The sequence below is a fragment of the Budorcas taxicolor genome, chromosome 7 (genome assembly GCF_023091745.1).
Source record: "Budorcas taxicolor isolate Tak-1 chromosome 7, Takin1.1, whole genome shotgun sequence".
NCBI lineage: Eukaryota > Metazoa > Chordata > Mammalia > Artiodactyla > Bovidae > Budorcas > Budorcas taxicolor.
In genome coordinates, this window is record NC_068916.1 from 61,668,136 (window position 1) to 61,680,152 (window position 12,017).

Here is a 12,017-nt window from a genome sequence, read left to right on the forward strand (position 1 = left end):
TTTTCTCCGTCTGGGACTCCAATGACATATTAGACTATATATTATATCATCCCATAGACCTTGAGGGCTTCCCTGGTAGCTCAGACAGTAAAGAATCTGCCTGTAATGCAGAGGACCCAGGTTCAATCCCTGGATTGGAGAGATCCCCTGGAGAAGGGAATGATAACCCCCTCCAGTATTCTTGCCAGATAATTTCATGAATAGAGGAGCCTGGTGGGCTACAGTCCATGGGCTCACAAACAGTCAGGCACAACTGAGCAACTACTATATATTATTATTCATAGACCTTGAGTACTGTTTTCTTTTTGGGAGTTTCAGTTTGGATAATTTCTGTTGACCTGTTTCCAAGTTTCTTGATTATTTCCTCAGGTATTATAAGGTGTTCTGATGAGCCCAGAGAAGATATTCCTCACCTCTGATCTTGTGGTTTTCATTTGTTTGTCCCTTTCTTATAGTTTCTGTTTGCTGAAATCTGCTCTATTATCCCAATTTTCAACTAGATCATCAACATGTTAATCAGTTAAGTCCCTGACCAATAGTTCCAATATCTAGGTCATATGTGAATATAGTCTTATTGTTTTGTCTATCACAAATGGGTTGGTTTTTTTTCTTGCTTCTTTGTGTATCTCAAAATTTTTATTGAATGCCAGTTGTTACTTATATATCAGTAGAGACTGAATTCAATAGTATTAATGTCTGGAAATAAGCAAGTCTCTTTTTCTGCCAGGCCATTGCCAGGTTTGGTCAATCTAGATAGGAACTGGGCTAGGTTTGCACTTTGTTGTTGCTATGCTTGCCTTTAGTGTACCACAGATTTCATATCACTAATGTTATTTTGTCTTTTGGTTGGGACTGTAGAATTTTTCTCAAGTGTTCATACTTCATCCTTAGCTTTCAGCTGTTGTGCATACCTGCACCATAACGACAGGTCTCTGTGCCCTTTGTCCATGCCCCCAGCAACTGCTTGCTGGGTTGGTAGAGAGAAGTCAGGGTTCTTTGTTCTAATTCAGCCTCAGTCTTTAGTAAGTCCTTTGTGCCCAGACCTTGGGAATGAGTCTCTTTTCAGCATTCTTGTCCCTCCTTTCTGTGGCAGCCAAACCCCGACTTCTATCTGTGGTTGGTCTTGAGGGGGAGTTTCCTGCCCATCTTGCATTTGCAGGAGGCCTTTAATGGTACTGATATAAAATCCTGGGGCTCAGGATTGAATCCTGTCCCTGTCAAGAGCAGAGGTTTTTTCTTACCTTGGCCCAGCAGCAATGAGTCTTTACCTGTGCCCTATGTAGACAGGGTTTTCTGCTCCCCCCTCTCCCCAGTGGCTTAGGCCTTTTTGCTCTTACTGAGGGAAGGACCTAGGCAGGGAAAAGCAAGGTTTCATGACTTTCCTATGCCTCCTTCCTTTGCATGCCTCCAAACCCAGGGGGGCTCTACAGAGGTCCAGCACCCCTACTCCTCCCAAGTCTTTCTCACGAACATGGGGTGGTTTTTGGAAAGAGCTGGTCCATGCATGCATGGTCCCTCTATATCTCAGGCTCCCAGGGGTTTTATACTGTCATGTTAGCTTCAGTTTGGCCTTTAGCAATTCTTTAATATTTTAGTCGATTTTCTCTTATCTGCATATATGGTGGTTAACACTTCTCCCTGCTCTGCTACAGGTGAGCAAGTCTACGTCCTGTCTCTCCTTGGAGGGGTTTGTCCATCCTTGAAATTCAGGCTAGTTGACTGCCGTGCCACATCGGCCATCTGACAGACCCAATAAAATGCATGATTTTGTCATCTATCCAGTTTTCTGTTTGAGTCAGGGTGATACTTTTTCCAGATATCTACATCACAGGCGTAAGTGGAACTTCTGAGTCTCCTTTTACTTAATATATTCTAAGAGGAACACTTTTAAAATCACTTCGGTAATGTTAAATCCTATCACATGTGTAGACATAGCCTTAAGAACAAATACAGTGAAAATGAAACAGTACTTTTCAGTAAGCTACTGTTGTCTGGCAAAGGCTGAGCCAGAAGCCCTTTTTTTTTTTTTTTTTTTTTAAAGAAAGTGTTACATAGGACTTCCCAGGGGGCGCAGTGGATAAGAATCTGCAAGCCAATGTAGAGAACATGGGTTCCATCCCTTGAACGGGAAGATTCCACATGCTGTGGAGCTGTGTGCCACAACTCCTGAAATCTGTGCGCTCTAGGGACCTCAACAAAGAGTAGCCCCCACTCTCCAAAACTAGAGAAAGCCCTGGAGCACCAATCAAGACTCAGCACAGCCATGAATAAATACATGTGTGTGTTTATATATATATATATATAAGTGTTACATAAAAGAACTGATACTTTACCTTTGATATAACAGAAAGATGGGTGGAAGGGGAGCAAGGCATGAAAATGAAACAACTTTTTGACTGTTTGAGTCCATGTTGTTTAATGTTACTTTTGCTTCACTGTCTTGTGTAGGCAGTTTATATTGTGAAATGAATTTCATTACAGATGTCCCTGACCACTAGAAAACGGGGATAAGTAAAGGCTGGCCCTTGAACAACAGGTCTGGACTGCATGGGTCCACTCATACACACTCCCTGGCCCTGTCCAATAAACACATACTAAACAGTACTACACCGTCTGCAACTTGGGTAAATCCGTGAATACAGAACCTTGGATACAGAGGCCAACTATAAACTTACACACAGGTTTTTACCCCAGTGTCAGTGTCCTTAACCCCTGCACTGTGCACTATTCAAGGATCAACAATATTGCAACTGAGCAAGTGACTTAGCTCTTGAGTTTTTTAATTTACTCCAGACTACCCTTTGACTGGAATATACTGGGTTGGTCCAAAAGTTCGTTAGAGTTTTTCCTTAACAACTTATGGGAAAACCCTAACAAACTTTTTGGCTAATCCAGTAGAAAAAACATTACAAAAGGGCCTGGATTTGGCTCTGTAGGGGTGTGCAATACAGCAAAGCAGTGATACACATACAAAACCCAGTATAAGGAAGCAGTAAATGCCCTGGGAAGGTTAGGTACTAAAGATTAGGACCACATCTAAACAGGATGAAGACAGAGGTGAGAGTAGGAAATTAATTCTGGAGAAGGCACAGAGAGGAAAAAGTATCCTAGGCAGAGATGACACCAGCACAAGAGAGGTCAAAGCAAGTTAAGATATTTGGCTTATGACAAAAAAAACCATATGATACATATTTTATATATATATATATATGATATGTATTATATATATATTTTAAAGATAAAAGGTCAACAGATATATGCCAGGAGCCAGTGTGAGGAATCCCGCCAGTGGCAAAGGTCATGAGGAAGGAAGCCTGACATACGCAAAGACGTGATCTGGCTTCAGGGGTTCCCCCTGGATTTTTCTGAACATCTACCCCCCAAAACCAGAGTCTACCTGCCTTATTGTACTGTGCTTTCCACTCTTCTGACATTAACAGGGGCTGTCCCCCACCACCTTTCTCTGGAAGAAGTTAACTTAGAGCTCCAATTGTTCAATTGTCCAAACTGGTTCCAAATAGGAAAAGGAGTACGTCAAGGCTGTATATTGTCACCCTGCTTATTTAACTTATATGCAGAGTACATCATGAGAAATGCTGGACTGGAAGAAACACAAGCTGGAATCAAGATTGCCGGGAGAAATACCAATAACCTCAGATATGCAGATGACACCACCCCCTTACGGCAGAAAGTGAAGAGGAACTAAAAAGCCTCTTGATGAAAGTGAAAGTGGAGAGTGAAAAAGTTGGCTTAAAGCTCAACATTCAGAAAATGAAGATCATGGCATCCGGTCCCATCACTCCATGGGAAATAGATGGGGAAACAGTGGAAACAGTGTCAGACTTTATTTTTTGGGGCTCCAAAATCACTGCAGATGAAATTAAAAGACGCTTACTCCTTGGAAGAAGAGTTATGACCAACCTAGAGAGCATATTCAACAGCAGAGACATTACTTTGCCGACTAAGGTCCGTCTAGTCAAGGCTATGGTTTTTCCAGTGGTCATGTATGGATGTGAGAGTTGGACTGTGACGAAGGCTGAGCGCCGAAGAATTGATGCTTTTGAAGTGTGGTGTTGGAGAAGACTCTTGAGAGTCCCTTGGACTGCAAGGAGATCCAACCAGTCCATTCTGAAGGAGATCAGTCCCGGGTGCTCTTTGGAAGGAATGACACTAAAGCTGAAGCTCCAGTACTTTGGACACCTGATGCGAAGAGTTGACTCATTGGAAAAGACTTTGATGCTGGGAGGGATTGGGGGCAGGAGAAGAAGGGGACGACCGAGGATGAGATGGCTGGATGGCATCACTGACTCGATGGATGCGAGTCTGAGTGAACTCCGGGAGTTGGTGATGGACAGGGAGGCCTGGCGTGCTGCGATTCATGGGGTCACAAGGAGTCAGACACGACTGAGCGACTGAACTGAACTGAGAGCTCCAATTAGTCTCCTGCATATGAAAAGAATGTTTCAGCTCAAATCCCTCTGACGGCTCTTTAACTTGCCTGACAGTTGGAGACTTTTACAACTTATGATTGTTTACAGGCCCCCAACCACGAGAGGCACAAGGCTTAAAGCATCTTAAAGATATAGAGCCTTTTCTAAAAAGCTAAAAATTATATTGGTGATGGGTTTCACTGTCGAGTCAATGACTGCTGCCAGGCCTCCATATTCTTTATCTTTTAGGCACCTGGGAGGATATTAATCAATGTAATTGGGATATAGAAAAAGGAACATAGTAGTTTTGATGTTAGCAACACTAGACTTTTGAGTTAATGAATTTTCTCTTTGTTATAAATCACTGTACTCTTCTTTCGTTATAAATTGTTGTGTCCTCGCCAGTCTATGTCTGACGCAGGATACAGCATGCTTGGGGCTGGTGCATGGGGATGACCCACAGAGATGTTATGGGGAGGGAGGTGGGAGGGGGGTTCATGTTTGGGAACACATGTAAGAATTAAAGATTTTAAAATTAAAAAATAAATAAATAAATAAATTGTTGTGTCCTTGCTACGTAAGAGTGTAACTTTATTTAGTGCTTTCTGAGAGTGGCACCAGACTTTGGGAAGAACAACACTATTAAGACAAGTAAGTTCTCTGGTTGACAGACCCTTATCAGAAAAGGGCCGTAAAATGTTAATTGGCCTTCTGGCCAGATGATGTAAATCACCTAAGATTTGTGTATACACCTAGGTATGCAGAGAGAAAGCCTGATCTCGATAAGAGTCAGGGCTGCTGATGCTGCATAATTTTGTATTATCCATTGATCTCTATGTACAACCAAAAGTATAAAAGGCTTTTCTGGACGATAAAGGATGCGCTAGTCACTGGAAAGATTGGTTTCCCCCGTGTCTTCTTTACTCTATTTTCTGGCTGAATTCCCATCTGGGGCGTGGAGGCTCACCATGTCTACTTACTTGCCCTGGCTTCTAAGACCCACACGAGAGGGAGCCCAAGGCGGGACACCCTCTGCTATTCAAGCGGGTGCCTCTCTGAGTAAACCAAGTTATTCAGCCTTTCTCTCCTCTATTCTCTTAACTGCAAACTCTTTCCTTCTCTCTCTCTAAATCTATATATCTCTCTCGCCACGCTGTGCCCACTTCGAATTACCCTGGATCCACCGGGGCTGGACCCCGGCAGCTATATAAACAAGAAAAAGGCAGACAGTATTATTTAACAAATACTAGTTGCCAGCTACTTGCCAGGCATTGCTCTGTGCTCTGCAGATCTATCAGTTAAAAAAAAGAAACACTATGGAGCTTATGTTCTAGTGCAAAGAATCAATAAAGTACATAGTGCTGGATGGTGATTAGTGCTATTGGGGAAAAAAAGCAGCAAAGAAGGGGGATATGTCTATTAGCGGAGGGCAGTTTACATGATTACCTACAGAGAATATGGAAAGCCCAAGGAAGAAGCAATCAAACACAGATCTGACTGGCAGGGGTTTGGGTCGTACAGAAGTCTAGGAGAAGAGTTCTCCAGGCAGAGGGAACAGCCAGTGCAAAGACCCTTAGAGGGTGCCTCCTGGGGTGACTCAGGAACAGGAGACCCCTGTGGCTGGGATGCACTGAACACAGGGAGGTACTTGATGAATTCAGGGAAACAGGGGGAGGCAGTGGGGTTCAGTTCCTATAGGTCCTCCTAAGTTATTCTAAGGACTTTGTTTTGCTCTTGAGCAAGCTAAGAAGCCTAAGGATTTTAAGCAGCAAAATGATTCTGGCTGCTATGCTGAGAACTGACTAAAGAGTGGGACAGGGACCAGGATGGCTTCAAGATCAATTTAGACCTTACTGGATTAATCATCTAGGGGTCCATGTAGATGACTCTGACTTAGCCCAGGACAGTAACACTGCAGAGGCTGTGGAGTGGTCACAGTTTGAAGACAGAACTGAAAGGGGTTGTTGCTGACTTTCCGGATGTGGCACGTAAGAGGAGCACTGGTGACGTGCGATCCTGTGAGCAACTGAAGGTATACAACTGCCACCTGCTCATTCGCTTCAGTCATGTCTGACTCTTTGTGACCCCAAGGATGGTAGCTTGCCAGTCTCCTCTGTCCATGGGATTTTCCTGGCAAGAATACTGGCGTGGGTTGCCATTTCCTCCTCCAGGGGATCTTCCCCACCCAGGGATTGAATCGGTGTCTCCTGCATCGCAGGCAGATTCTTTACCACTGAGCCACCTACTGGAAGACATCTAGTTAGGGATAAATCTGCTGGAGAGGCAGATGCGGCGACAGAACATCCAGACTGTGGTTCTGGACTGTGGACCAGGGCTGGTATGTAAACTTGGGAATGGCTTGGAAAATGGATGAGGTCACTCACAGTGAGTATATGCTCCAAGGTTAGGAAGATGGGACAGAACTAGCGAAGGGCACAGAAGCAAAGCTGCCAGAAGGGCACAAGGAAAACCGGGAGAGCTGTGTTCCAGAAACCAAGAGAACTAATTCTTTCAGGCAGGGAGGCATCCACTGGTAGATGCTACCCAAGTGCTAAAGAGGTAAGACCGGAGAACTGACCGCTGTATTTAGCGGTCTGGACTGCTGGGGACCTTCACAAGGACTGTTTTGGTGATGTGGTGGTGGTGGCAGCCTAAGTGGAATAGGCTCAGATGAAAATGGGAGGAGGAAGCGGAAGGTAAACCTGGCAGCTTTGCTGAAAAGGGAATAGAAAAATGAAGTGGTGGTTGAAAAGCGGTGTTAGTCAATTTTTTTAAAGATACATCACAGCATGCCAATGGAAATGATGCAAGAGAAGGGGGGGTGGAGAAACTGCTGAAGTGCATTCCCTGAATAGGTAAGAAGGTGAGACTGAGCGCAGTAAGTGGTGGCACTGGCTTTAGACAAGAGGAACATGAACAATTCACTACAATAAGAGGGAAAAGCTGAGTACAAATGAAAGTGGATGAGTGGCTGCTTGTACATTTAAAAGTTATCTTTGCATGCAATGATCCAGGAGAAAAGTTGGTAGAGTCCTAACAATGTAACATTTACACAACAGTTCTGAGAAAGGGAGCTTAAGCAACATCTATCTATACAATGTTACAGTGAACTAAGTTGAGGTTTTACCTTACTTAGTTCATTTTAAGAAATGAGAAGGGAGCATGCCCCACTGACTCTTGTGCTAACTGCGGACTCCACCCTCCCAAGCACTGGCATGCTACTCCAGTCAGCCATCATGAAACCAAACAAGACACACTCAAGCTTTGTTTGCTTTATTTCACTACATGAAGTTAAGCAATAAGGCAAAATAGTAACCCGTCATTCATAAAGACCAAGGAGTGCCTCTCATTCCCAAAATGGACCAAAAAGCATATTTCTTTACAAATATGCCTGACATTTAGCTCATTAAGTCTATAAACAGTAAGAACAAAAGAAAACTCTAGTGGGCCAATCAAATCACAAATTCAGATTAAGTTCCCCAAACTGCAGTCTCTAGTGCTAATGACATCTAATTTGCTTGCAGTAGTACACACTCACCATACTTTAAAAACCTTGCACCTGATCTAACATAAAAAATGAACAAATTAAAGTCCAAATTCACCAACTGCAGATATTGAACCATTTCTACTAACACGCAGAATTACCAGCCTGTACTGAAAACTGTCTTGAGGAAACAGTAAATCAAGAGCTGTTATTCTGCAAGCTAATTTGGCTTCTGAGGAACAATTCTATGATCAAAAGTGTTTTTGTGTTTCTGTGTCACATGGGGGTGATGAGACCCGTTACTTCAACATTGTTATTTCTGGGAACAAACACCAGCTATATGCCATAAATGCATAACAGTGTGTAGTCTGTGCAAACATGTAAACACAGGACGTTATTCTCTACCTTGAGGCTCATCTCCTCCACTGGCAAATATGCAGCACTGGCGTCAGGGCAGGCTGTAGTGGGTAGTGAAATAGAAATTAATTTGACACTTTGTACGGTCACAAAAACTTAAACTATTTCTACGGTTTGCAAATTTGTCATTATACAACACACTGCCCCAACTTTTCAGAGACTAAGCCTTATTACTATCATAATATTAGAGATATAAGTTCTTTTTTTCTTACACTGCAGCATATATATTACTCTGTGGAATATTGTTTCATAATATTGATCTTAAGAGTACTATTTAGTGTCTTTCAAAGGTTTCCTAAATATCTCTACCTTACAAGGGGAGCCGAAAAGTTACTGTGTCCTATATTTTAAATTGCTATGTACATTTTTTTTTTAACTAAAGGCTTGAACTTAGAAACAAAACCAGGGTATAAACAGGAAATTTCTCTTTCCCCCGAAAGTCTGTTGGCCACTTGCTAACAATACATTTACGGAAATATGGTGCAGCTGGTGGTCTGCTTGTCAAGTCTCATTTTAGAGAACATCACAGAAACTAAGGCTGGCAAGCCAACTCCAGGATGCCAAGTGAAAACAGCAGGTGTGTTGTTAGGCAAGTATTCTGGGCTGCTTGTTGAACTATTTTATGGTTTATGATCAAAATGGGCTTATTTGACAAACTGTACGATAAAAGTCATAAACTCAGGAAGGAGGAAGGTTTTTTCTTAATATCCAGTTTTGGATTCAAGAGATTACAAATGTTACTTTCCTCTTCAATCACTGGAAAGAACATTAGTTCAGATCATGATAAAAATCTAACCTTTAAGATATTTTCTGCATTCCAGAAGTGAACTTGCCCACCAAGTTTTCTTTGGGCTCTTTCCAGGTTCCAAATACTCAACAACTTACTGAGTTAAAGAGGCAGAGAGGAGAAGGGGTATGAAGTAAGACATATAAAGCATGCCTCCCCATGGCAGCATCAATCCCTGGATATTGTGGCAACAGTTAAAATGAACAGAATTTGCCACCCAGTGACATGACATGCAATTGCTTCCTTCTCAAATTTTCCCTAGGAGAAAAAAGTTCCATATTCTGCTGGGAAAAAAACTTTTAAAGCAACTAATACGTAAGTATTCTACATTCACTTAAAGAAGTCAAATGAAGGTGCCTTAACTATTTCACAGGTCTTTCCAATCATTGCAAAACTAAAGACAACGTGACAATTCTATTTTCCTGTCAAATGGATGGAAGCCAGGAGGAAGGGAACGGATATATATTTAGAGTGCTAGACTATATCCAGTGGAATGCAAAAAGCATTTGGTGCAACACTGAGACCAGTGCCAGGTCATCAATAGCAGGTCTAACTTTCAGTTATTTTACGTTTTCATCTGTGAGACTGATCCTTTATGAGATCAGGTCGGGAGACAGTATGGACAGTTTCTCAAGTGGTCAATTGAATGCCACTCCAAGGAACAGCCACATCCTCTCTTGGGATGGAACTATGCTGTTGTGAGTCAACGTGCAGGGTTCAGTGAGGGAGACACAGACTTACGGGTGTGAACAGAGGAGAGAGCCAGAGGTACAGCAGTCGCTGTGTTCCTAACGCCTTGCCTATGCGCCCACCCTCCTAGCAACAGGACTCAGTAGTGCATGGTACATCATTATAAACAAGGTCTAACGAAGCAGCGGCTTCCACATTTTAACGCAGGTTCGTGGTGATACTGTCCTTGGGGATCTGCCCACCAATGGAACATTTTAAGGAAGAAGCGGGCCCAAGCTGAGTTCCACATGCTGGGTGAGCCAGATGACTTCTGTGCCCTGGTCAGTTTCTTCAATGGGGCGGATGGGAGTGGCCAGGTTTTTAAAATCATGCTTCATCTTAAAGCAAACGGTCACTTCTCCCTCCTCACGTTGTGGGGTCACTTTGATGAAAATACCCACTTTGTTGGCCTTTCTGAAGGCTATAATGCTATGGAAGGAAATAAGCACAGCATTAGGCAGGTCACCGGTCAGCCAAGCCAGTTAAACTCACAGTTATTTTATGGCCCACAGGAAATCTCTGACAACAAGATATGACCAGAATCCCATTTGTCAACAATGAAAAGTTTCTTCAGCAAAATGCCGATCTCCGTATTACAAAAGTAAAATACAGTCATAAAACTTAGGACAGGAAAAAGTACATAAGTAAATCTTTCTTATTTTCTTCTTCAGTACACAGAGAAAAACTGTCAACAGCTTGGCTCTTAACCTACTACGTATTTTTCCATGCACTTACACTTTTATGCTTTTTTAACCAATAGAAAAGGGACACACTATTCTGTAACAAGTTTTTTTCCCACTGTTTATCACAAACACCTGTCCATATTGGTATATACAGATCTCCTCCATTTTACTTAATGGGTGCATAGCAACCATAATTTGTTTACACTGATTTCCTGTTACAAACATATCTTCATATTAACTTTTATAAACATGTGTTTATAAACATTTCTACAGGATACAGACTGATGCTAACCCAGAGCTTTAAACAATTTCTGGAATATCATAAATCAGTGTGTCTTGTAAACAGCCTCTGTGAATTAGGAATTTTTAGAATAGAAAAAAAATCTCTAGTCCAAGTTTCCATCTCAGTTTTCTGATACGCACTTGAAGTTTGTGTTTAAACAGTTTAGCTTCAAAAGAAAAAAAACAATGAAATAAACAGAACGTGATCTACTATCCAAATGATACTCAACTACTCTAAGAGAAGTTACTGAAACTAAACACTTTCATATTATCCACTATTATGTACTATTAATTTCCAGATATCTGGAAGTCCTAAAAAGCACAATAATGTGAAATATAAAAAAGCATTATACTAGCAGAACCATCTTGAACCAAGTAAATCTTTCATATTAGATTCATTTTAAAAATTCAATTAAAAATAGTTTAAAAAAAAATTCTTTCTAGCCTTAATTTCCCAGGCAACCACTGATGCCTGGGAAGCTTTAAAAAAAAAATTCAGATTCTTGGTGCCTACCTAGACCTGCTAAAGAGTAGCTGTGGGGACTGGTACTCTATACGGAATTAAAAAAAAAAAAAATTAAAACACCCAACCTGGTGCTTTCTGAAGTTAACCCAAGTGTTGCAATCACTGTACTAACCTCACCTTTGCAATCACTTGGTTTTTCTCGTTTGTCCCATGTTATTATATTTGTTCTCTCCGTATCTTGGTGAGGAAGCTTTTAATCATTTTGTTCAAAAGCCTTAAATATGCCCTATTCTAGTGTACTAAATGCTACTGCTTTCAGCTCAAAGCACACTCTTTGTTTTCTTATTTTCTTGGCCACACCACACACCTTGTGGGATCTTAGTTCCCTGAACAGGGATGGAACCTGGGCCCTCTGGAGTGGAGGTGTGGAGCCCTAACCACTGGACGGCCAGGGAATTCCCTCAGCCCACTTTCTGTATCTTGCTTTGTGACACAGGATTCTGCTAACCACACTCCTGCTTTTTAGGCTGGCTCCCTGTCAGGCTCCCTTCAGGGGCTCTAACAGAGACCAGCAGCCTGTGGGAAGAAGGCGCTGCTTCTCCGGGTGAGCCTCCTATCTCCGTGCAGCTCCAGCGGGCAGCACTCCAGCAATGCGTCTTCACTCAGGAAGTGGCATATCCAGGTGCATATTCCAACTGCATACCCAGCTTCAGCATGCCACCCCTCCTCTGCCAGCCTG

General features: G+C 42.3%; 1 protein-coding gene across 1 annotated transcript in view; it reads right to left on the reverse strand.

Moving 5' to 3' along the window:
* Positions 1-7,693: 7,693 nt before the first annotated feature.
* Positions 7,694-12,017, reverse strand: part of DCTN4 (dynactin subunit 4) — a 33,334-nt gene continuing 29,010 nt past the window's right edge. The window contains exon 13 of the mRNA XM_052642508.1: positions 7,694-10,276. Within this exon, the coding sequence (XP_052498468.1) occupies positions 10,063-10,276 (214 nt within the window). The 3' untranslated portion in view covers positions 7,694-10,062. The remainder of the gene's footprint in view (positions 10,277-12,017) is intronic.